This window comes from Penicillium verhagenii (genome assembly GCF_028828195.1).
Source record: "Penicillium verhagenii strain IBT 33310 chromosome Unknown utg000003l_segment0_segment0, whole genome shotgun sequence".
Lineage (NCBI taxonomy): Eukaryota > Fungi > Ascomycota > Eurotiomycetes > Eurotiales > Aspergillaceae > Penicillium > Penicillium verhagenii.
In genome coordinates this window covers 397,123-421,749 of record NW_026643167.1, presented here as the reverse complement: position 1 = coordinate 421,749, position 24,627 = coordinate 397,123, and the positions used below count along the sequence as shown (strand labels likewise).

The 24,627-nt window shown below is 46.4% G+C and overlaps 8 protein-coding genes across 8 annotated transcripts; 3 read left to right on the top strand and 5 right to left on the bottom strand.

The window, feature by feature from the left end:
- Positions 1-1,466: 1,466 nt before the first annotated feature.
- N7466_001562 (uncharacterized protein) lies at positions 1,467-1,973 on the bottom strand (the record flags this gene model as incomplete). The annotated part of the gene is made up of 3 exons (XM_057160960.1): positions 1,467-1,495; positions 1,562-1,635; positions 1,690-1,973. The coding sequence occupies 3 exons, from the start codon at positions 1,971-1,973 to the stop codon at positions 1,467-1,469; spliced, it is 387 nt and encodes a 128-aa protein (XP_057024245.1).
- Positions 1,974-4,659: 2,686 nt separating this feature from the next.
- Positions 4,660-5,184, bottom strand: N7466_001561 (VOC family protein; the record flags this gene model as incomplete). Its single annotated transcript, XM_057160959.1, has 3 exons — positions 4,660-4,686; positions 4,758-4,900; positions 4,959-5,184. 3 exons carry the CDS (start codon positions 5,182-5,184, stop codon positions 4,660-4,662), a joined length of 396 nt encoding a protein of 131 aa, XP_057024244.1.
- A 2,237-nt stretch (positions 5,185-7,421) lies between these two features.
- On the bottom strand, positions 7,422-7,679 carry N7466_001560 (uncharacterized protein; the record flags this gene model as incomplete). The annotated part of the gene is made up of 1 exon (XM_057160958.1): positions 7,422-7,679. The coding sequence occupies one exon, from the start codon at positions 7,677-7,679 to the stop codon at positions 7,422-7,424; it is 258 nt and encodes an 85-aa protein (XP_057024243.1).
- Positions 7,680-11,476: 3,797 nt separating this feature from the next.
- N7466_001559 (uncharacterized protein) lies at positions 11,477-11,731 on the top strand (the record flags this gene model as incomplete). The annotated part of the gene is made up of 2 exons (XM_057160957.1): positions 11,477-11,498; positions 11,553-11,731. The coding sequence occupies 2 exons, from the start codon at positions 11,477-11,479 to the stop codon at positions 11,729-11,731; spliced, it is 201 nt and encodes a 66-aa protein (XP_057024242.1).
- An 812-nt stretch (positions 11,732-12,543) lies between these two features.
- N7466_001558 (uncharacterized protein) lies at positions 12,544-13,090 on the bottom strand (the record flags this gene model as incomplete). The annotated part of the gene is made up of 2 exons (XM_057160956.1): positions 12,544-12,872; positions 12,928-13,090. 2 exons carry the CDS (start codon positions 13,088-13,090, stop codon positions 12,544-12,546), a joined length of 492 nt encoding a protein of 163 aa, XP_057024241.1.
- A 796-nt stretch (positions 13,091-13,886) lies between these two features.
- On the bottom strand, positions 13,887-14,453 carry N7466_001557 (uncharacterized protein; the record flags this gene model as incomplete). The annotated part of the gene is made up of 1 exon (XM_057160955.1): positions 13,887-14,453. One exon carries the CDS (start codon positions 14,451-14,453, stop codon positions 13,887-13,889), a length of 567 nt encoding a protein of 188 aa, XP_057024240.1.
- A 7,152-nt stretch (positions 14,454-21,605) lies between these two features.
- Positions 21,606-22,313, top strand: N7466_001556 (uncharacterized protein; the record flags this gene model as incomplete). The annotated part of the gene is made up of 1 exon (XM_057160954.1): positions 21,606-22,313. The coding sequence occupies one exon, from the start codon at positions 21,606-21,608 to the stop codon at positions 22,311-22,313; it is 708 nt and encodes a 235-aa protein (XP_057024239.1).
- Positions 22,314-22,772: 459 nt separating this feature from the next.
- N7466_001555 (uncharacterized protein) lies at positions 22,773-23,201 on the top strand (the record flags this gene model as incomplete). The annotated part of the gene is made up of 1 exon (XM_057160953.1): positions 22,773-23,201. One exon carries the CDS (start codon positions 22,773-22,775, stop codon positions 23,199-23,201), a length of 429 nt encoding a protein of 142 aa, XP_057024238.1.
- Positions 23,202-24,627: the final 1,426 nt, after the last annotated feature.

The window sequence follows — 24,627 nt, the reverse complement described above, 5'->3', positions numbered from 1 at the left end:
GATGGCTGCCTGGCAAAGCAGAAGGGTTGACAGCGACACGCAGCAATGCCGGGTTCGATGTCTCATAATGTGATCATTAAATTTCAAGCCCCCAGATTTCTCGACTTCTCTGTTTTATTCTCCATCGAGTTGAAGAGAGCTATACCTGGTGGTAGTACATTGATGCCTTGAGCCAGGGAGAAAAGATGGCCCGCATTCGTCTCAGCAAAAGCCCCTTTCCTTAATTACACTCGGCTGAAAAACAATTTAATAATATTGAATAATCCTCACGTCAACCAGTGCTGCTAGTCTTCCTCCATTAAATGTTCAGCGCCTCTGAGCATTCTCATAGTATTTTCGCCAAAGTTTATCAGGAATGACGACATGATCGTGATCTTCTGGATACTCACTCATTTCGCTGTTGTTCTCGCTCTCGCTTTTTTTTTTTTTTTTTTTGAGAAATGACTTAAACCTTATTTAGGCGGTAGGAACTGATCCATAAAGTTCGGGTAACCACGGGTCATGACATACCACCGTTGAGCAACCCCAGATGGCGGGCGGGGATTCGAAAGCAACCAGTATCTCAGAGAATTGATGATGAATTTGGGTATTGGGTAATTAGCCAAAGGAATCGTTTTCCAACTCTTCCTAGGCCAGGCCAGAACCAACTCATGCCAAGCACAAGCAAATCTCAACTGAACCATCAAGAATATCCTCAAACATGAACATGAACCTCAGCCACCTGGAGTAATACGGAACTAAATCAGAAGACCAATAGCACCTGGCCTTTGGCAAGTCTAAAATCAGGCTTGCCTTGAATTGCCACGGTCATGCCAAGGTTCCCGCTAAACTCCGCGCTCAAACCCAGGCCGCATCCAAGCCCGCCAAATATCTGGCTGTAACACATCGAGGTCATGTTCTCTCTGCGCTCGGTTGTTCTACCATAAATAATCAGATCAGGATGCCTGTGTAACTAGCATTAGAATTGAGCGTGACGTGATCGCTTAATACAGCGTGGTCTTTGGATCTCTCGTTGAAGTATTTACTCACATAAGGACCTTGAGTAGTGCCCGATATGAATTCATAATTCTCTCCATTAATTGACCTTCATGATTCTCAGGCATTTCTCTGCTGTTTTGAACCCAAGACACAGAAGGAAGGATAGCGAAGGAGTGCCTAAACAAAGCCTCAAAATAATTCCACAGTTGACTTAATATCTTCACAATCACTTGAGGTACAGCTACTCAGCAATGCTTTAGATCCATCAATTCTACTAATAGAGCCCCGCAAAAAGAAGAAGAATTACAGAAACATTACTCGTGAGGAAATTTTCATACCCCGGAGGAACCGAGAACTTTGTGATATTTTCTGATTTAAGAGCCAAGTCAAAGCCAAGAACGAGCATAATTAATTTTTTTGGAAATCGCAAGCAGAGCCTCCTTAGCCTCTCCTATCCATATAATATCAAAGAGCAAAGTAAGTTGAGTTTATACAGGGCACGCGGTCGATGAACCAGCTAAAACTAAATTAGTATAAATCTCGTTGCACCGGTCATAAGCAAGCCAGGAGGTGATCCACGTACGGCATCGTCGTGGTTTATCTTCTTCTTTGACCCATCCCCTTGGGGCGGCATACCAAACTCCAGAATTTCCATTTCTGTGGCGTTTATTAGCAGATTAATTGAGACTATTGGTGAATCGAAAGACTTACTGGTATTTGCAAAACGAAGTAAAAGTGGCCCCCAGAAGAGACGTGCCATTAGAGAGGCTTGAGTCACAAGGGTACTTGTAGTATGGATAAGTTTGCTTGACCTCACAGATGTTCTTGTTATCGTACCCCTGGTGGTCGTCGTATCCCTGGTGGTTGCCGTACTCGTAGTTGCCTCCGTTCCGCTCCTCAAGAGAATCGGAATACTGTTCCACAGCCGGTGTTGCTATACCTAAGTGGGTAACGAATGGAAGAAGCACAAACAAGAAGTAAGATGATGACTTCATACTAGGAAAGGAGAAAACGTAGAGAAATAAAAAAATGATAAGAATGATAAGACAACAAACCAGTTTGAATATTAACAGTGAATAGGGCCGTTATTTGGATTGTAGAAAAGAACAATGATAGCTTGCTTTTATCTGTTGCCAAAGATTCCGTTTCAGATGAGTCTTGACCCACTTTATACAGGATTCAGTGGCGATTTCTGTGGTGATGGCGCTGTAATAGCTACCTTCCGTTGACAGGAATACGAGAGCACAGCCCCAACTGCTTACGAACAAATGATCGAGACTGAATCAAGCTGTCATTGTCTAAAATTTTCAGAAACTCCGGCGCAGATCCTCGAAACGCCAAGGCGAGACATATACGTCAGTAGAGTGCATTGGGAAATTACGAGTAGTATCTCAAATCACATCGCGTTTGGTACCAATTGTCATCAAAAAAATTTGGAGTCGGTTATAATATCAACACTCGACAGCCTATTGCCAGATATAGTTCAATAAATTGGGAAAAGCAGATACTGAAATTTTATTCGCTCGTATATTGAGATGATCGGTGGTGGAAAGCTAAAAATGAACTTTTTGCCAAGTCTCCATGCCAAGTCTTCATGCCAAGTCCTCATGCCAAGTTGAATGAAAGTTGAATGAAGTCATAGCCACCCGGAGACAGTCTGTTCCCTGGGTCTGGCTCACTTTCATTTCTTGCCATATCCTGATATCTGAAGGTCAAAACATTTGTCATGTCGGAAGTTTTTTAACTACGGGTAGTTGCCTCAACAAGTAGCGTAAAGGTCAGCGTGTTGGGCTGTTGTAGACAGAAGCCGGCTATGAGTACTAAGTACAGCTTAGGTACGTAATCATTGGAGGATCTTGCCTGATACTCCAAACCTCACATTGCTCTTGTTGCGCTGCTTGCGTGAATGATCCCACTGGATTTCATGACTGTAGATGGCGCTATCGATTACCAAGGGTTGTACTTGAATCACATTGCTGTCTTACGACTCGAGACTTGGGCTTTATTTCTCAACAATTTAATGGTACAATAAGAGCAGTAGAAATAGTCAGCTTTATTTCAGGTATACTTCTCTACTTCTTATAGGCAAGTTCTCTTTCCAACGCGGCACGATGATTTCTAGATAGTATTATTAAAGTGCAGCATGCAAGAAACGCTCCAGTTCCAGACTGAAGAGCCCTTCAGCTACAGCTCCCAGGACCGGTCAAGATGATCCTAAAACTGACTGTGCCGTCTAGTTTTGAGTTTCTTCCAATGCACATGCCACATGGCCGCAATAATCACCGACATGGACGTGCGCCCCCATCTCTTAGCTTACGCCTTGTATAGAAAGTCATTTGTAGCGCGAGCAATGGGCTACGCAGGGACTGGGCGCCTCGTTCAAGGCTATACCACCCGTACATCTGCAGTGGGCAACGGTGAGGGAGTGTGCTGCCAAGAGTGTGCCTCAGGGGATTAATTAGGGTATCCTTGGTACAGGCACTTTGGTTTCACGCGCAGGCTTCTGGCTCGAGTGGGCTACGAGATGATTGATCCTGGGATCTCAATTAGTGATTCTCAGGGATCGTGGTTGCTTGGATTTTACCACTAGGCTGACAGGATAAAAAGGCCCAATATTTGGTCAGCTACCAAACACCCAAGCTGCGACAATTTCATCCTGCATGTCCCAATTTTTTATGGACTACGATTTGATAGTAGAAAACGTTGCATCTCATCACCGAGGAGTGGATCTGATCTGTTCTCTGCTTCAATTATTGAATCCTTACAATGAACACATTCTTCAAGTTGTGATAGACTTATATGCCAAAAACAGACAAAGGAACAAGTTCACAGAGAAAACAAAGGAGTGGTCTTATTATCTCATCACTAAAACCCATCTTTGTGTACGAACTTTTAGCAATAGAAGGAAGTTTGTAAGTTACAAAGTCACATTTTGTAATTCAATCCTAATCATCACCCACATGAAAACGCTACCTAAATAATTTCGCTTTGCCCAGCAAAAGGACCGCTAATGGCAATTTCGATGACTACTCTTTATATGTTCAAATTTGAATCTCATAGACACGGTCGCCGACATGAAAAGAGTTATTCGGAGAGAAATTCGGAGATTCTTTCCAGACCTTTGAGATCTCCTTCAACGGTATTTACTGATCTTATCCACCCAGCCCTGGTGGATGGACATCACATCATCTGCCAGAGTACTAATCCTCAGCACCATATGGAGCTTTCTACCCGTTGCTGGAGAAAAACACTAATAGCTGGTCTGCAGAGAGCACAATCTATACCCAAAATAATATTTCTCTTTATTCAAATTAACACGCATTCCTGTGTGTCGATGAAATCAACGTGTCTTACTTCGAAGGACAAATGCTTTAACAAGAATCCCAAGAAGAGCCAGGAGAGTCAGGAGAACCGCAATAATGAATTAAGTAAGCCTTCATCCTCGCTTAGCGATAAGTTTCGGTTCCAGAGAGGCATCTATTTTGCAATAATACCAGAACCAGCATACGAGGCGATTGTAAAGTCCTTCAGGTACAGGAATAAATTATAGGACTGAGTGCTCGAGAAAGAGACGGTAAATATTCTTGTGAGACACAGATGAAAATGGGGCGTGGGTTACCTTCCATTATTTTGATGACCCTAGCTCTGCACAAAGCACGGACTTTCTCGCTAGAGTAAGTCTTATTCACTTGCAACTCCATGATCAACCTATGATAATTTTGTCAATACATATCATGCAGCCTCGGTCCTGAATTACAGTACCACAAAGGTCAACTTACAGCTTCAATATTATTGCCAAGGGGATCAAGCAAAAAGGCCCCGTAGTAGTTTGCGTGATAGTGTGGACGCAGTCCTGGCGGTCCTTGGCATTCACCGCCCGCATCGACACCTGCTTTATGAAACGCGTCGACGATTGCATGATCTGAGAAGAATTTTAGCCTATCTTCAGAATAGTAAATGGCGTTTGCCCATTTCCCAACCACCAGCAGTAAACCCGATATGGATTGGACTCTTGATCCAATCTTCCTTTGCAGATATCCAGAAGTCCGCATGACCATCGGGACCAAGCCCTACTACCCCAGGGTAGCGGTTGAGCTCAGTGTCTCCTAAAGGAGATAGCACCTCTTTATACCATTGAACGATTTCGTCGAACCGAGCAGCCGGGGCTGTAATTATTAAATGGTTAATTTTACCGGTTCCACCCATTTTAATGCGTATATTAAAAGGTTCTGGTGGAAAGAGCTGAAACTGGGGGGCTGTGTTCATTTATATGGATGATTTTGGGCAGTAGGTGGGGCTGGACAAGCCAGAGTCCTTATGGCTCCTAGATCGCCCCGCCGGACTATAGATCGGCCCGAACCGCAACTACATCTGGAGGATTTTTATCTCCGTCGCCAAAAAGGCGGTGAATTTTCGTATTCACCGCTTGCTGTTTCTAGCAATGCTGACTCGCGCAAATGAAATGGGTTCAGCATGGCATATTTGGCAGAACATTGACTCATCATTCGCTGTAACTAATAGTTACTCAACTTGAATCGATTTGTCGTCCTACAATTATTTTGCGCTAAACCTTTTTAAGGTTGTGATAATGCCTCTGCGCCCCCCGGAAAATATGACATTCCACGCTGCTAGGGTGCTTCATCCAATCAGGTTAAGCCTTGGCTTCTGAGATGCCAGATGGTCTACCACTCAGCCAATTTGAGCAAAGTCAATTTAAAGGCTTGCCACGGGTCATAAGGTTTGGAATCATCTGCCAAGAGCCCTGAATGCAACGCCGAAAAACCTTGTCTGTGTTCACGACAATCATTTGCTTGGTCGATCGCTCAAGATTCCAAATCCTGCTTTAAATTTTGTTACTCTCCGAGTCGGGCGAATAAAGTGGGTGACAAATTGCAATGATCCGCCGGCACGAGAAAGCTTGAAGAGCACGTGGTGATCTGTCCGTGCGCGCGTTCTGGCCAGCTAAGACCAGATTTGGTTTTATACGGTGGCCGATCTCGGTATTTACACTATAGACCCCTCGATTATTAGTGGAATCAATCGAGAAGCTACTCTAGTTGGCCATGAAGTAGGATAATATGGTAGCAGGTTGGGAAAATCTGGCCACGATGAATCGATAAAAAAGCATTACTTAGTTACAAAACTCTACCATATGCTAGTCCAAAAGCTCATTGGCGACGACGTGTCCGCCTACACTCTTTGGTAGAGTTTTGCCCCTCTGTGGCACAATAAGACCACAACTGGCGCTCAGCTTCTGGGAGCAAGGTATAGGTGGAATTATTCTGAGAGACCTTGCAATGATTTGTACTGTATTAAAAGTTACGCAAGGAACTTGCATCATTGTAAATTACTGCTGACAATGTCTACAAGCTGTGCGCTTCATAAGAAGCATATTGAGTAAGATTGAATTTTAAATCTGGCTACATAAGCATTACTCGTTCATGGAATTATTATTTCATGCTCCACTCGCTCCCCCTAGTCAAGTCATTGACCCTGGCCTCTTACAATACGTCTGTCACAACAGTATTTCAGGCTCACAAAAGTAGCCATTGTCTTGATTAGTTTACTAATACTGTATCTGCGAGGACTGCTTTGTTGGGAACTCCATTTCCACGTACGGCCTAGCCCACCTCGCTTCGCTATATCTATTACAATGGCTCCCTAGAAGACCATCCAATATTATTTTCTGCTTCTGAGCCACGAACCCTTTTCTAATTCCTGCTATAAAATACTCGTTGAGCAATTATGGAAAAGAACGAGCTGCTAGGTGTGTCTCTTTTCACAATTCCAAATAACAGCAGTACTAACGAAAGGCATATACAGCTTTCTTCATCCCAGTCTCTCTGTGCTATATCGACGATAAATGTGATCTCAACATCGCAATCAAGAATAAGAGATTACGCCAAAATAATAATACCGAGCCTGAGGAGAAAGATCTAGCGGAGTGAATCTTCTGACTTGCCCCCGGAGCGCTCAGTCGAGAAGGCCCGCCACCTATCTAACGAGATGACGTGACCACCAACCAGTAAGTTCCGACCTTATTTTCCATATTAGGGATCCCGGCCTGCTACCTCTCTGCCCACTGTCACTCCCACTTTATAAGGAGATATTTCTCGAAGAAATGGATATAACAATCAAACGGTCGGGGAGAGCAGGCCACTTGCCGCTATACGTTCTGTTAAATATGGACAATATCAGACTGACTAGAACCTACAATTATTGCACGGATTATTTGGTTCAACTGAGTAATTCGCTCATTGCATCACTTCCAAGATTTGCAGGCGCTATTCACATCTATAGGGAAAGATTTGACTTGTGACAATACATTGTCTTTCGCTTTCATTGATATCTAACGTGTCCGAGTAAGGTCTCAAAATTGTCTCCAACCGCCATCGCGGAGACGTGCGCGTTGTACCAAGCGAGGGTGTAGAAAAAAATGAATATCAATGTTCGTTCAACGTCTGAACAAGGTAGGCGATGGCGTCTTGGTCTGTAGGCAAGTTTTGAATCTCCAAAATAAAGGGCAATATCTCCTCGACGGTGCCAGAGCGAAGCTTGGCAATCACTTGGCAGAGAGTGACGTGGAAGCTCAATAGCTCAGCAACATGGGCCTTTCGTCTGCGATCGCTTTTCGGATCATATATGCACTGGCGTGCTTCGGCCGCACATCTGGTGCATGGGGTCGTTCCAGAGCACTGCATTAGGCACATTAGCTTCGGTATCGAATCCGAGTGATTTTTCTGACCTTGGTCCTTTTCTTCTGACACTCCATGCAGGCAAGAGATACTCTGAGTTGCTTTCTCATTGGTGATCCACCTTTTAGATTCTGAGTGTCTTTCTTTCCATTTATCCCAGGTAGGATCTTGCGAAAAGTAGACATTGCGCGACAAGGTAAACTTGAGGGGATTCTAGAGCAAGACCATTCAATTGATAGAAATTGAAATCTGGGCAAATGATTGACAAAATTAAAAACTCAGGGGGAAGAGTCAGACTATTGACTATCCCAGCCATGCTTGCAGTTCTCTTTGTTTGCCAGACAAAGAATCATCGGTAGCAAATAGCCATGGACCCACTTCCGTGTGACATATAGTGTTCCTATTGGCAGAGATGATGTATCAGCTTGATCATCGGGTCTGATTGGTCACATCGCTCAGCGCCACCGGGTTCGCACATGCGTGTTTCGACCGCTGAAAAGTGCAACTTCAGTCTCAATTTACAATGCGGTCGGTCTCAGCCCCAGCTGAAGTCATAATTCACTCAGTGGTCTTTCTCTTGGCACAGAAACTCTGTGTTTCATATCCTCCCCAAAAGCGACATAGGTAGGGTTAGAGACTTCACTAGCCGGCAGTCAGCGATTGAGCGGGCGTTGATGGGTCGACCCGACCGCCTATGCTTTATACTGCCACCGCTTTCAGAAATCTCTCATTACATCGAATGTTTGGTCCCTGAACGGTTACAGTAGTACTTCTGATAATTCTTGTTAGTGGTCTCTTTGAAGCTCGCCTGCAGGACGTAAATTTGCCTTCTGCATGACCCAGTAATCCAGTGGGACTTAAAACTCCTCTTGCTTCTCTGCTTGAATTCATTGTGGAAAAAGAAGGCATGATTGTTGTGATATGAGGCTGGTGCAGATCAGGAACCAAGCCGAACCATCGGAATTAATCCCGAAGTATGTATACGAAGAGTCTTCCAATCAACTTGACCTTCTCGTTGTATATATAGCCCCATTTGCCCCTCTTCATAATAAGACAATTCTCACCTCTGAACTACAACATGAGGGATTCCCTGCATTGAACTTCTCCCGGAAGAGTGAAGGATTTCGTCTCATAGATCACAAATTTGAGTCAAGTCTGGGGACTGTATCCGCTGGCATAGATTTCCATACCCTTGCAAGGCCCGATGGAGATCGGATATATCGTTCGGTCGGCAGGTAAACAGTGTTTTGCGGAAGATTCGCCAAGTGAGCTACTTGTACAGCGTGGTGTCTCCAAAGACGCTGAGATTGGGATTGACGGCAAGCCATCCTCGAGGCCTTATCTCCAGCCTGTGAAAGCGAGAAAAGGTGGGGATTGAGTGTGGCGCACTCGTCAGCAATGCTTGGCAAAGCGCGGCTTACGCGCTCCATCGACGGCAAAGGCGGTGAGGTCATCCAAGACGCGTAGGGAGTGTTTGCGCTCTTTCCCGCGTCCCGCGGAGTTGGTCCGCACATGACAGTGGCCTCTCAAGATGCGTGAGTTAAACCAACCAAAGAAGGTCCCACGCACAATTCTTCATATTCAATCTTGCTCAATCCTTGGTCCACTCTGGCGATGTCTGGCATGATGCTAGGACTACACAGACCCCGCTTTGGCGTGGATCTGCCGGTCTCCAACTTTCGATCCAACAATCCTCGGTCCAGTCACCGCTTCGAGAATGCTACGGATCGATATCCCCTTGGCTGCAATTTTAGCGGCAATCCATCAGATATCCATGGAATGTCACCAAGCAGAGGTGTTTGATTCCACTGATCTCTGACCCACGCCCACGGTCCAACTGCCACGGTTCAACTCCCACGAGCCATCTCCCACGAACCATCTCCCACGAACCGACTCCAGCTATGGCACTTGGCCGAGCCAGATAAGCCATCGCGGTATGCTTCTCAAGCCCCTTGTGGGCATACTGCTCAGCATGCCGTCTCATTTGGGAAACTGGCAACGTTTTCATGGAAATGAAATTTATCCGCGATGGCAGTCAAACTGAGCCATGGGCATTTTTGATGTGCTTGAAGATTTCTCGGAGGTATCACCTGTTGGGCACGCATTAGCAATTAGATCTAAAAAGGGTTCGTTGACTCACGTTTATCCGATGGCTGATCAGCGTTTTGACGGGCGATCGGAGGATGGGCGACGGGTGCAGAATCCAAAAGTGAATGAACTCATTTTGGGACTGCTGAACTATAAAGGTTACCCTTTGGAAAAATCTGGCAAATGAGCCAATGCTCCATATTTGGGCTTGAAGGCAGACGATGGGTGTGATGATCCCCGCCTCAGTCTATACGACAAGGGCTGCCCATATTGGGTAGCGGAGAACCAAGGGCTCCAGGAGTGCATGGGATATACATTGGTCGCCATTGATCATCCGGCCACCCATGTGTAGTGTGGAGGCGGTCTTCATAATTGGCCTCTTTGCTGGAAGTATCGCACTCCTTCCCCAAGTTGTCGGGATTGGCGAGGAACTCGCCGCTTTACGATGCTGAGCTGGTTGGTATGATGCTATTCCACCGCAGTCGGTTCCATGCCGCCGAGCTTGCGCGCCGCGTTCGAGACGACACCCGTCAATAGTACCCTCAACTGGGGAGCTCATTTCTCTCGCCACAATGGGTTGGCCGCACTACCGGGACCATCTGGGAGATTGCTACACTGGTCGTGCTGATCAAGCGGCATATAATGGCGCCGAATTCGGAGCAGTCTCATACTAAGGACCTTCGCATGTGAACATTCGCTTCCTGTCTATGTCGGTCTATAGGGCCACGAGAGAAGGGTGGGTTGTTGTAGGAACGCGAGTGCATCCTCATTGTGTTGTGAGACTGCAACGCACTTGACAAGTCACTCTTAAAAAATGACAGTATACGTCCGCCGATATGGGGTCCACTCACAATCTTCCATCTTCGACCCTCACCAATCTTCAGCCCGTACATATAGTGCTCCACAATAGCTCTTTGTCCATGGCGGAGTGTGTTGGTAAACTCGTCTGGCACACTTATTCAATTCTCAATTCTCGCGAGACACCGGCGACGTGTGCCTTGATACAAGATAGGCTGGAAGGGTGCAGTCTATCATAGCCTGAAGCCTTGATCATTCGATTCGCCCGAGGGTACTCTTGGTAATAATATCATTATTGGTCTCATCCCCACGCATTCTTTTTGGAAGCACTAGTTGTCTAAAATTGATGATCAGTGGTAGCTTTTGGAAATATTAGATGAGCTTTCAAAGCCGAAAGCAAATCTGGGACATGTTACCAATCACTGGTCGCTGACGAGGCGCCCTAGCTTGGGCCTTAAAGAGAAGCATTTCGATTGGAGTGGAAAAAATTATCAATTTGATAACAAAATAATCGAGTTTCTACAACATGCAAGCCCAGATTCGACGTGACACATCGTTATCATTTAGTCACATCCTTTTCACTTCTTCTCTCTTCCTCACCGCTTCTTCTCAACTCTTCTCTTTGCGTTCCAACAGATGATGCTCCTCTCAATAATTACGTTCGCAAAATGAGGCAATTGAGCATATCTGAACAATATTGTTTGCAGGTTTTAATTTACAGTTGGCCATGAAATCGTGGTCTTTTTCTGCTCTCAGGTACCTATGAGGACTATTTTAAAGCTGTCTCCTAGTATTCCCAGCTTCCCCCTTAATCTTTCATGATCGCATCAAATAGATCCCCCAGACAAATCTTTCTGCTTATGACCCACAAGACCCTTTCTGATTCCAGTAATCAAGCTCTGCTGGTTGTGCCCAGAATGGAACGAAGCGAGCTGCCGAGTAAGTCTATAATTGGAAAGAAAATGCCAGCCTTACTGATGAAATGTCCTGCAGCTGTTTCTCCCAACCCTCCTGGTGCTGCACAGACAACCGAAGTTACGCCAAATTCTCCTTCAAACGACGAATTTTGCCAAGCCGACTTTCCGGAATTCGAGAAAGAAGATGCTGTTGACTGGGATTCCTGGCTCACCCCCGAAGCACTCAGCGGGGAAGGCCCACCGCGCTTTGGATGAGAATTACGCAACTAATTCATCGCAGATAAAATGACTATTGTTGCGAAACCTCTATCATACTATTCCACAGCCAATACCAGGGCTATCACGCTTTCAGCAGAACACTCCAGGAGTCACGTCTCGAGAATGCACGGCTAAGCTGCTCCCGGCCGCGTGGCAGACTGTAAGCTGAAGGAGACTCTCAAAGCTATGCTCAAGCAAATAGAATCCTAGTCTTTGATCATACACTGACCCACATGGAGTTGGTCTCCTCGAGTGCCAGTAGTGCCATTGTGTACAATCGTGACTGTCTGTGACGTAATGCGTATCACTTTTGTTGACGCCGAATTTTCTACGGCATATAGCATATAGCTCATCGAGTTTAACATTCAAGCCTCTGGAGCAGCTTCGAATTCCTTCCTACAGTGCGTCGTAAATAGATGGCAGCGCGAAAGAGTTCATACTGAGGAACCACAAGACAGGTGAAAATTCTGCACTTATAGGTTTACTCGATGCAACCACGAAATATAGCACTGCTTTGATTGTGAACAACGCTCGGAGTCCTACTGACGAATCGATCACCATGACAATCAAAGACTCTGAATCTGTACCGGAGACCTGAACAATTGATAGTTCAGAGAACAAGTTGAAAAGAATGACTGACGATTTTCAAATTGCCCTTCCTCAGTCAGCACCACAGAAACATACTGAGAGCAAAGCGAGGCGAGTAGACATGAATAAAACCATCGTAAACCAGAAATCAAAATGTAGAAGCGGAAGAAAGAGTCCAAACTGAATTGAAGACAAATGTTACCGACTCCCGCTCCAGTGGATTAGCAGTCCATCGAGGCGGGCTTAGGTGGCGTTGGGTTCACGCTTGAGGAGGCAACAGCTATAGCCTTGGCAGACGAGATGGGCGCAGGCTTTTCAGTGGCTGTATCAATCGCACTACCATTGAGGGCAGAGCAGGAAGTCCCCACCTTGAACTCTTTACCGATCGTACAGTTTGCCGTGTCACCTCCAATGTTTTGAAACGTGAGGAGACCGCTCTTGTCAGCTGTGATCCAAGCAAGCTCCTGACCAGCTTGTCGGTGAGGGCCACAGACGGTCACATTGACTGCGTTTGTCTCGGTACGCTTGTTGTGCCCTATCGTGCTGAGATCTGGTGGCTGTCAGTGGAACTGCGCCAAATGTCATCCGTATATAGCTGTACTTACTGGAGCAAGAATTACCATTTAACAATGCAATAGCCTCCGAGGATCCCGTGCAGCCCCGCGTGCTGTTTGAGTAGATATAGCATACGCCACCCACGTCCATGATTTCCAAGGTGTTGCCGAAGACTACCGGGCAAAGAGTGAAGAGGAGCACAGAAAAGCGCATGTTGGAGACTTTGCGACTTTCGCACTTGTGGACCATGGGAGGAATTGACGATTTGGCGGTATTTATAGGCTTCAGCCATTCATGTGCTCAATGGGAAAACCTGTGCTGAGTGAGCATTCTGAGGTCATCACAGACTAAGTCGGACATGTGCCGCAGCAAATGGACTGGGCTGCATGGAGGTGAGGTTACTCGAAAAGAAAAAATGCATAACATTATTGAGACAAATAGGACGATTTGTGATGACTGAAGTGAATTGGTTCAGGCGGGTATGGTCATTGAGCAAGGGTTTGAGGTGACGCTTGGAAAATGTTAGACCAGCAAGCGGCTTGTAAGTACGGTCTAGTTCGAATAGTCACGTATCTTAATGAGAAGTGTTTCTGACTCGTCACGCAGCTGAGCTCCCAATGTCCAACGTTTTCAAAATTGAGCCTATGAAGATTGAAAAAATGTCTCTACCTTCTGGGAACGCAATGTGATAGGAAATTTATTACTGAAGCCAGCTTGACACAAGCAGACTGGCTTGCAGGACGGCTGCTGGGCTCAGATTGTGAACGGATTGCATCAATACCGATGGGCACACTTGAAAGTTCTCAAAGCGAGACTTCATATTCTGTCTGATTCAACCGCATCCAACTCTCTGACTACTTTTGGGACTTGACTGATGAAGAGTAGTTCCAATCCCTTCCAACTGCTGCACAGTTCATCGTAATAGGATCTGTGAATTGAAACATTTATTCTCTTTACCACTATATGGGTGCTGGCTCTTTCTTGTCGTACCTCACAACTGTTCATACGCCTAACTATACAGATTCACCTTCCCAATAGCGCAGACACGATGTACATATTCCCAGATCCACGATGATGATCGTGATGTCTTGGGAAGTGAACTCGTCAGCGCTGGCTTCAAGTGATCTATGCGAGAGATTAGCATGCATTTAGACATGATTTTGGGCCTCATACCTGAAATCGAGCCTTCTTCGAGCATTGATTCGCTGCTATCAGCAGAAAACAATTCAGAAGTGAGGATTGTCTCGAACCACTGGTCAATGTTGCTGTGTGGTGCAGCTTTGACTATGGCGTCTGAGTGTGAAGCCTTCTTTTCAACCGCGCGGCGTCTTGGCCCTGGTGGCCCTGGTCGTTTACGGCGACCTCGAGTGTTCAGAGATCGGGCGTTTGTGCAACCTTTCTTCCGCAGGATATGGTATTTTTTCCCACGTAGTGACTCAACGGTACGATTCACACCGAATTTCTCACTGTATGCCTCCGGAAGGGCTTTCCACGGCAATGCGCGGTTCTCATCCAACCAGGGAAGAAGGCTCTCTTCTTCTCGCTCCGACCAGCTCGTAGTGCCACGGGGAGACATTGTGTTTTCAGATTTTGGTTGATGGGACGGTATTGTTGAGGGAAAAGCTGAAATTAAAATATCCGATAGACTCAATTAAAAGCATTAATCACTGGCGACCTCGGTCAAACTTCCTCAAGCCTGGACCTATTCCGTGGATGGGTCTGGTGAGCCAGTTTCTGGGTTCTGCATTCTGAAGACCGCTCCATATTATAAACTTTCATCAATTTGTTCACAATATTGTATTAAATAATAAATTCCATTTCTTGGTCGCTTTGAGCAAAAATGACCAACGGACTTCATTCAACAAAGAGTAGAAATCTGTTGAAGGTTTGCATGTTGAAGGTTTGCATGTTGAAGGTTTGCATGTTGAAGGTTTGCATGTTGAAGGTTTGCATGTTGGAGGTTTTGCATGTTGGAGGTTTTGCATATCGATCGCTTCTATGTGAGCATTTGCATGTTAATTTTTGAATTGAGCTCACCAGTCACCATCAAGGGTGCATGTTTGCAAACTTCTTGAAAGCTACATCTTTTTGAATGGAAAACTTTGGATAAATTTCTTCTGGTCGTGGCAGACAACCAGATCAATTGATTACTCAGATCTAAAGAACAAACCCTATAAAGGCTGCCTTTCATTCCTTAGGAACTTTGACTTCGAAAATCCGCTGTTAAAGCATCTCTAGCACAACCATGGGAGGAGTTCAAAAGGTCTCTCAACGCTTCCGAGACGAAGACTTTCGACGTCGGTTGGAGCGTGCTCTATCGCTGTCACCTTCCGATCCTGACAGTGCACAAAGTTCATCGCGATCGGCAGAGGGTGACACTACAGACATTGAGTCTCTTCAGGAGGAGAATGGCTTCTCCAGTCTCCAACGTGAGACAAACCTGGTGGGCAGCATCCCGCAAGGTGCCACAGAAGAATGGATACAGAGAGAGGAACCTGGAGACGAACTCAATATCCAAGGAGCGCCTGAAACTACGAACAGTCGTACCATGATCGCCTTCCGGTGCATCGCAGAGTGAGTGTCCGAGTCTGCTCTGAGATCAGTTCCTTCAGTCTAGTTGCTAACTGCAGATCTATCAGATTAGACACCCGAGTGAAGTCAGTCGCACTCCCATTGAATAGTATGACACGGCTGATTCTTTTCCAGGTTTATTCAGGGCTCGCTGAGCACTCTTACAGGTAAGATTCAAACCATTTGCAGTGATCTGGAGGATATTCTTCATCGACTGGCAGCTGTGGAGGTAGCAGCAGAGACGATGGCCTCAGAAGACCAGAGCACTACGGAAGAGGGTTGAACGACCGAGGGGACATAACGTCGCCAACGAGCTTTCAGACTAGGATGTGATTGATTTTCTGTTACCTCAGTAATGCCACATGATTCACCGTGTCCGCATCTTCCCACCTAGCTACCGTATCAAATTTCTTCATGACCATGACAGCGGCTTATAAATCAACGCCGCTAATCATTGAGCGGTCTTGAATGTAAATATCGAATACGGCCAACGGTCTGAAACCAAATCTGGCCTTGGCTGACCAGAAGGCGCACACGGACAGATTGCCACGTGCCATTTAAGCTTTTTCGTGCCGGGTTACTGCATTTTGACCCACCTCCTAAAGTTGCCAACTCGGAGAGTAGCAAATTTGAATGCAGGATTTGGAATTTGGAGCGATCGACCAAGCAAATGAGTTCGTGAACACTGACAAAGTTTTTCGGCGTTGCATTCAGGGCTCTTGGCAGATGATTCCAAATTCTATGACCCGTGGCAAGCCTTGAAATTGACTTTGCTCAAATTGGCTGAGTGGTAGACCATCTGGCATCTCAGTAGCCAAGGCTTAACCTGATTGGATGAAGCACCCTAGCAGCGTGGAATGTCATATTTTCCGGGGTGGGGGGGCAGAGGGAGCGGCGATCATGACCCACCTGAGCGGCCGGAACCGAGCCAAATCACTGGCTGCTTCGCTTGGCGGTGAACCATACAGCGTTAACAAGAATTCATTCCTCTATTTTTTCTTTTTGGAAAGCTGTACATTCTTCCAAGGCAGGATATAAATTGATTTTCTATTTTCAACTTGATCTTACTGCAGCTGTAGGGTGAAAACGACGATGCGAGCACGAGGCAGTCAAGTGCGTCATATTATTTCTGATATCAAAATGCAGCTTCATCAATTTGAATTGGAGCCACAGCAACCCAAGATTAGGACCCTTCACACAAACGAATCGAATACATTGTTTGCCCCGGCCTCTCGCTGAGTGTCCAGCGGGGGATTACCCGATGCGGAGAACCCGGGAAGGGCATCGTGTCCCAAGGTTCCAAGCGGGCCGCCTTGCTCCGTCCAATTTCCATGGATCACTCCTGAGCCAGGCAGAAAAGTTGCTAGTCTGCGGTTCTGGAGGGCGTCGATCGCGTTCCAGTATCGCGTGGTCGCGGACACTAGCTCGCCATGTGTTTGATGCAAAACCAGCTGAATATCGGTCCATGGGACGTTATCCTGTGCCTTAGCATTCACCGACTCCACCTGTTGCTGGAGTTGACGAATTTCATTCTGAAGTCTTTGGTTCTCAGCCAAGGTGGTGTCTCTCACCACGATGGCCTGCTGTAATCTTGTACTCTCCTCAGTCCTTTCGGCTTGCATCTTTTGCAACAACTGGGACTCATAGGCTTTCTCATCGTCTTTCTCTGCGAGGGCCAATTGAAAATCCTCAGTGAATTTATCCAGCATATCAAAACACTTGGCATGAAGGGCTCTGTGTTCCTTCCTCCGGTCATTCTTTGACACCAAATGTACCTAGATAGTATGGTCAGCCCGAGGCGCAGGGTATCCGCAGTGCTTAGCATAGTGAAAGATCATTCAAGATGATTCAAGATATGAGCAATGGAAAATACATACTGGGACTTTGGGCGGCTTCACTACTGAGTGTAGAGCATAGCAGTCTGTACGAGACTCAGAGACTCCTGGCTGAGCAGAGCTGGGAGAACAGACACGGGACCTCGCACGTGTCACTCTTGAGGTGGTTCCAGTGTTTCGCTTCTTGGGGACGGCGCTTGATTCCTTTGCCATGCTACTTTCTTGATGGGCGCGTATTGTTTGAAGGATGAAAAGCAGAAAATTTCTTCTTCCCAAAGAAAGGGAGGGCTTATCTTAAATATCAGGGGAGACCGCGGTAAGATGACCTGAAACGAAGCACAGAAATCCGTGTCCCTGCCAAGCACCCGTATTGGTACCAGTTTTCTGAGCCCGAACTCTCGAATGTACGTTTACACCGACAGCCCAGGACATGTTAGCGTGAAAAGAGAGTTCTGCAAAGTACGAGCCTGCCGCATGAAAATGAAAATTAGGCACTTATTGATGCGTCAATATGGGTCCACTACGGGTCCGCAGGAAAGTAGCTGCTGCATATGTGAATGTAGGATCTCAATATGATCCCCCAAGAGATCTTATGAAGTATATATAAAATGATAATTTGCTGCGCGTAGATGCCGAAAACTCTTGATGACCAAGTGGCCATTCATTGCACCCCTTCCTTCTTTGAGTATGTCTCATAAAAGAAACGCACCCGCGTGGCTAGAATTGGAATCTGTGTTCTGTTTGTCATTGCCACTCTCCTTGGTACAGTGCATGGCTTGAATTTTAATCTTTCCATGGCTCAAGAAAAGGAACAGTGAGTGTCAGCCAATGACCATGGTAACGCGAGAAATTCCAATTGGTTTCATCGCCCTTTGCAGCGGCTTCCATCAGGGACGTTCCATTGCAAGAAGTTGCAACGCTACTATCATACCCTGACAGTACGCCGTGCTATCATAGGCGCAGGAGGATCGCTCAAAACGCGCCAGGGAATACGTGACTCACGATCAGACCGAGATAACGATCGACGGAATACTAAGACCAGGGGGCACTTAAGCCAGGGGGCATCTAGACACTTAGACCAGGGGACTTGTGGCGATAAATGACCAACCAAGGACCAACAAACCGACATTCAATTCACAAATCACAATCCGATAGACCAACGAATGTGCGAGAGTGTAGTAATAGCCTTCGCAACCAATGTCGGCTAAAGCTGCTATCTTGATAAGTACGGCTTGTGTAGCTCACGGCTTGGGCGCACAATACCACAAATATTGCTACCAAAATAATGCCTTGAAGTTAATTCGTAATCCACCCTTTGACGGGTGACTCCACATAGGGAAGATCTTCCCCACTTTTCTATTGCCAAGGTAACTGTTCTGTCGATCCAGTCGAGAGAAAAGTCTAGAAGCAATTTTTCCCTCCATCAAACCTTATCTAACAATCTACTCCTCAAGTCAGTATTTGAGCTGTACTTCTTAACGAACCAGTGGGCAGCCAATTCAAGGTCGTGCATGTTTGCCAGGATAAAATTGGCTTACTGAAACGCGCTCTCAACTTCTGTGACAGTCTAGACACTGATCGGCTTCCAGAAAAGCTAGAGTTGGCATCGAGGGCCAGAATATCTGCTTTTCCCAAAGTTTTTCTTAGTCCCGCGGTTGAGCCTGGTGTTCGATAAATTCCGCTTGCGACCGTTCGTTTTACAGCACCAGTAACCTGCATTTGGATAGACGGTCGAAACGGCGAGTAAGCCACAGCTCTTTTGAACGTCTACAACTATCAAGGAGCAAAAATTCATAGAAGAGTAAATTAAACAAGTCGTTATTAAGTTTCAGCTGCAATATCACCCATCCATGAACAATCGCGTTCTCCTCGCTTGAGGCTGTCCTCCCCGACCGAGCATTTCCATGGATTAACGAGAGTAATGCCCAGCTTCTCAGACAACCCAACTCTGAAATCTATGGAAGCTGAGAAACCTAAATTTCTCTGAATTTTTCACTAGTATCCCGAGTCCCACGTGCACGAGAAAATCCCATTGTCAAGTTGACCTGGAAGAAGCAGAACATGGATTGAGGCTAATCGCCCGTCTAGAGTTCGTGACTCAGCCATCCGAGCCCCCAGCTACCATGTCATGATCTCATCGCGAGGACATTCACGTGTTTACAACATAGCATTCTTTATAGACTTCTCAAGTCATTTCGTCCATCATTTTCAATTTTACAATCTTTCACATTTCGGTAAAGTCTCTCCTAATCATGGATACAATCATTACCAGCCTGCCACCAGACGTTGGGGCCATCCTGATGAAAAACGTCTCGATCATCCAGGTCGTGGCCATGTTCTCAATCGGTGCCTACAATGCCTTCGAAACGGCAATCGTCACATTCGACACGTTCAAGCGCTACAGCGGTCTCTATTTCTGGAGCATGCAGGTCGCATCTTGGGGCATTCTTGTGCATGCACTGCCTGCCATGGCTCGTTTTGTCTCTCAAGCGTCTAACCTTTCCACGTCAATCCCGTTCATCATCGGGTGGTACGGCATGGTCACTGGTCAGGCGATCGTACTATATTCCCGTCTGGATCTCGTTGTCCGCCACATGGAAAGAGTGCGGTGGGTCTTGTGGATGATTATCGGGAACTTTTTTATTCTTCACATCCCCATGACCGTCCTGTTCTTTGGCTTGAACCAAGGCGACACACGCCTCGCTCGGCCTGCCGCGATATACGATCGAATCCAAGTGACAGGATTCTGCGTCCAAGATCTCATCATCTGCGGCATTTATATCTACGAAGCAATGCGAGCTCTCAAGCCGATGATCGAGATCCGAGGTCGCAATGGTCGGAATGCCATCATCCATCTGCTCTGGATCAATATCATTGTCGTGTTGTTGAATATTCTGCTCCTTCTCACGGAGTACAAGCTGCACTACATTCAAGTGAGCTTCAAGACGGTTGTTTACAGCGTCAAACTGAAGTTGGAGTTCTCTGTGTTCAATCGTCTCCGGTCGTTGACGAGCACGCAGCCCATTCTATCTCAGCATGAGTCCGAAGAGCGGTGCAGATCAAGCAAGACGAGTCTCATGGACAAGATGTTCCCATGGGTATCTGTGACACCGGATAGAAGTGTGAGATCCGAGGCTTCTCATAGAGAAACTCCGCGAGGGTCATGCGCGACATCGAATGAGAATAGCGTTTGCTCTGGAAACACCTCGTTCACACGAGTCTCTGCCAATACCACAATTACTTCCCCTACGGGCTCATCAGGCAGCCTGCCCATGCTGGAACTGAGTCTGTCTGAATTCTCACCCAGATTGGAGGTATGAATCTTTGGCAAGGAATGAGCAATAGTTTTTTTGCGAGTTCACTGCCTGTGAGAGAGCGAGTTGGTGATACAGTACCATGCAACACGTGAATTATTTCAGTATGGCTTGGAGCCGACGCGAGCTCTTCTATAGAAAGGACTTTGGTGTATGTTTTAAAGATTTTTTATAATTGGTGCAACATGCATGAGTTCGAGGAACATATTCTCATAGCTATATTAAGTAGATCAATCATGCTATTGCGATCCATTACGACCATAAAAGAACAAGAATGAGAACAAAAAGATTCAGGTTAGAAGAAAATCCACCACCTACCCATGCAGAGTACGTCTCCTCGGCATTCTCAATGTGATGAGAGGCCTTGATGAGAGAAGGGCTTTCTGTCGTGTACGCGAGCCGACTGGAATACAGTATAATCAATGAATTCACTCTTGAGTTTGAGTAACCACAGTATACGAGCACATGAAGCAATACATGGGGCTTTCAAAAGGTTGAGAGTGGCCTAACAGACCATCGAGAAGAATCTCCATAGCCTTACTACAGATTTTGAGCGATTCTACCGCCAGTAGTACAGTATCCATCTACGCAACGAGACAAATCTGATTAGACATCACCACGGCTTTCCGATCGTTCCGTTTGGTCGCCATTCGATTCCACAGCAGATGCAATCGTTTAGAGAACATCGGTGAAATTATGTTGCTTCGTTTTGAAATTGAGCTGCCAGGTCGATAGTTGCATTGGAGATGCAATGGCTAACTGCCAGTTCCTCACTCAACTGTTGACCGTGTCAAGTATTTCAACAATATTTGAACTTGAGAGTACGCTTCCAGACGTCGTGAATTTCTGCAGAACGTGCGATGGTGAGAACCCTTCTGCCACTGTTGACGCCTAGGTGCAAAGGTCATTGTCTGTCCTTCTGCGATTTGGTCTCAACTATATATGATGCAGTTCTGCTGGAAAAGAAGATTCTTGCACTTCGTCACACCAGCAATAACAGGACCCGACATGGGAAAATATCACCCCTCCAATGCCGGGCATTGCGCCATCATCTCTCTCATCAGTCTCTTGGGGTTATTCTACTTCTCTGTTCTTTTTGCGCAGGTCCTCCTATTTCATCGCTTTATGCTCGGCAATCAAACTCTCCAAGCACTCTCTGTCATCGCCTTTTGCGCCAGCGTCATCTTATGGTGCTCGTTGATCTTGCTTGATCAAGTGCTGTCCATCTTTCAAAACGGCCAACGCACGGTGTCTCGAAGATCGGAATTTGAGCTTGGAGCTGTATTAGCTGTGATTTGGACAAGCACTCTTCCAACAGTCCTTCATCTTTTTGAGACACAGCCTTCCATTCAACTGGGATATGCAGCCATCCTCACCATTGCATTTTTTGTCACTGTTGCGGAGCTCCTCACGTTCGACTCGAATATATCGGTAGTTCGGATCCGATTCCCATACCACTGCGTCTCGCTCGGTTTGCTGTGCTTGGTTCCAGCGCTTCAGGCCTTAGCCGAGAATCGACCAGCATTTCCATCTCTGGCAACCGAATTCATCCACATGGTCATGAAGAACTGTCTTGGGGCTGCAATCTATCTGGTCAGTCCGTTGGAACGACTCAGCTTTATGCCTCGATTGCAGCCCAGTCTTTATGTGATGCACCTGTGTCTTGTCTACAGCCTAGTCAGTTACTCGAGGGCTCTTATGCAGCTCATTTGTTGATCTTCGGGAATACGCGGGTAGTGATTGTGCATTCAAAAAGAGAGAGGAGGTGCTTAAGATTCGTGTCATGTGAGCAGGTATGCGCGAAGAAAAAAGACATTTTGTGAAGTACATTTTGAACTAGGGATGGGCTTTCCTGAAATGAAAATGGATTCAAGATTTTGTGCTAGGAATGACGAAGTTGATGCATTCAAATCTAGAGGTCTCACTTGTGAGCCTGAATCGCGGTCGGCGATTTTGTGCTCTCGTGTGCTTTTCTGATCGAAGTTGGAAAAGCACTCAAGTTGGGCAACCTCATCTTCCAACAACTTGAGGAGCCAACGCAGTAAAGCATGTCAAATTTGTAAAGGACTCCATATCGGCAATCAAGTATGAATATCGTCCCCTATTTCTCTCAGAGGCTGTTTCTTTGTCTTCGCAGAATATCGCAATCTGACGGATACAACGCCGGCCCTGATCATGGCAGTCAGACAATTCAAAGAGCACGTGATATTTGACTTTGACACCATCAAAGCTCAATCCCAACCGCCACTCACATATTCTCGCTCCGTCGCTTCCAAGAATGAGAAATCCAGCAGCGCTGAACCAAAAAGACCTGTTCACCACCACAGCCAGAAAGCCGTGACAGGCCCCATAAAGAGCCTTTGTCTGCCACGCTTGCACAGTCTCGACGATATTAGGTCAGTTCTGATTGTTCGACACGAGTCCCCGTGGGACACGTATCAGCAAGCCATCTCATACGACATCGCCGGTGAGGTAGTGATTGCCTCTCGTCGCACCCGCCCATCTCGTGTGGTGGCCATCAGGAAATACAACAGGCAGGATGCTCGGAGCCTGATCGATAGATTCGGGCGTCTGGAACACGTCAATATCCTTCTTTTCTATTAATGTTACATTGATGGAGATTTCGCATTCTTTCTAGTCGCCGACCTACCGCTGACTCTCGGGAATGTCGTTGCTTGCTCGGATTTGTATCCCACCGAGGCGGAATTGGGATCGATCATGTTCCAGGTGTGTTCTTCATGATCGTACCAAGAAACTGTGCTGACCTTTCAGATCCTTGAAGGTATGTGCTACCTAGCTGCCTTTCGCCTTGTTCATCAGTCTTTGGTCTGTTCCAACATACTACTTGGGCTTGACGGGATCATCAAAATTGGTCAGTCAAGACCCTTCCCGCGAAGAATCTAGCTTACGAGTTGCAGCTGGCCCGGAAAATTGCGTGGATTGTGTAACAAGTCAGTCTGAAGCCGCATGTATCGCCGCCATACCGTCAATTACAATGCAGCTCATGCAAAAGTACGACAAAGAAGACGGGGCTATTGGTGTCGACGACCTCGAACGCTGGCCAATTGCGTCCGCCGCAGTAAACTTTTTGTCCGTCTCTGGAGCGGCAGCATCGATGGCAGTTTTGAAAATGGTGAGTCGTTCTGCCCAGGCTCAGAACTTGCTAATGCCTGTCAGCATCCGTTGATCACAGCCAGGCGCCGCTCGGCTGCTGATCTCCTGTTACTTGCACGAGCTGCCTTACTTATGACTCGAGTAAATTGCACATACCACCGTGGAAAGAACTCTTTTTAGTACAATCTGCGGGTCAAATCACATGAAATTACTTCCAAGCATTTCGCACTCCAATATTTGCTGTCTATCGTACATTCTGGATATCAAGCTCAATGAAAAGCAGAGGATTGGAAAAATACTTGTCAAAAACGCGCCCTTTTTCCAGATATTCAATAAGATTCACATGGTGTATTTAAATTTTGTATTTTCCAATGTCTCTCCAAATGCGTTCCAAAGATTAGCCATCTTGATTCAAGTCCAACGGGGTTTTGGTCGTAAGAAATAGCCCGGCTTCAAAAGCATTTTGAAGTGTAAGATTCATGATCGCTTCGTTGACCGCGCTTGCTCTTAATGACCGCAGAAGTCGCATATGATAAACCGGAAAAAGGACACGATGATCACGAGAGAACCAAACAAAGCTTGCCCTACAGTCCCGTAATATATGATTCCGTAGTAAGGCAAGTGGTCGTGACTGTCCAACAGCTCAAACCAAGATTGAGACCCATGGACGCAGCCCGCGATATATCCACCCACGGAGAGGCTAATAAGCCCTACCATAACCTGAAGGTATTCGAAGTAAAACCGACATTTGCAGTCCTGATGCAGCCACCTCGGGTGGATCGCAAGGACCGTACCGAAGATGGAGAGCGATGCTGAGACCAGGGCGACAATAACTGAGACAACAATAATTCTCTCCATCAGACTTTTAAATGCAAGGTCCAGCAGGGCATGATTGGTGTTGATGAGATCTGATTCT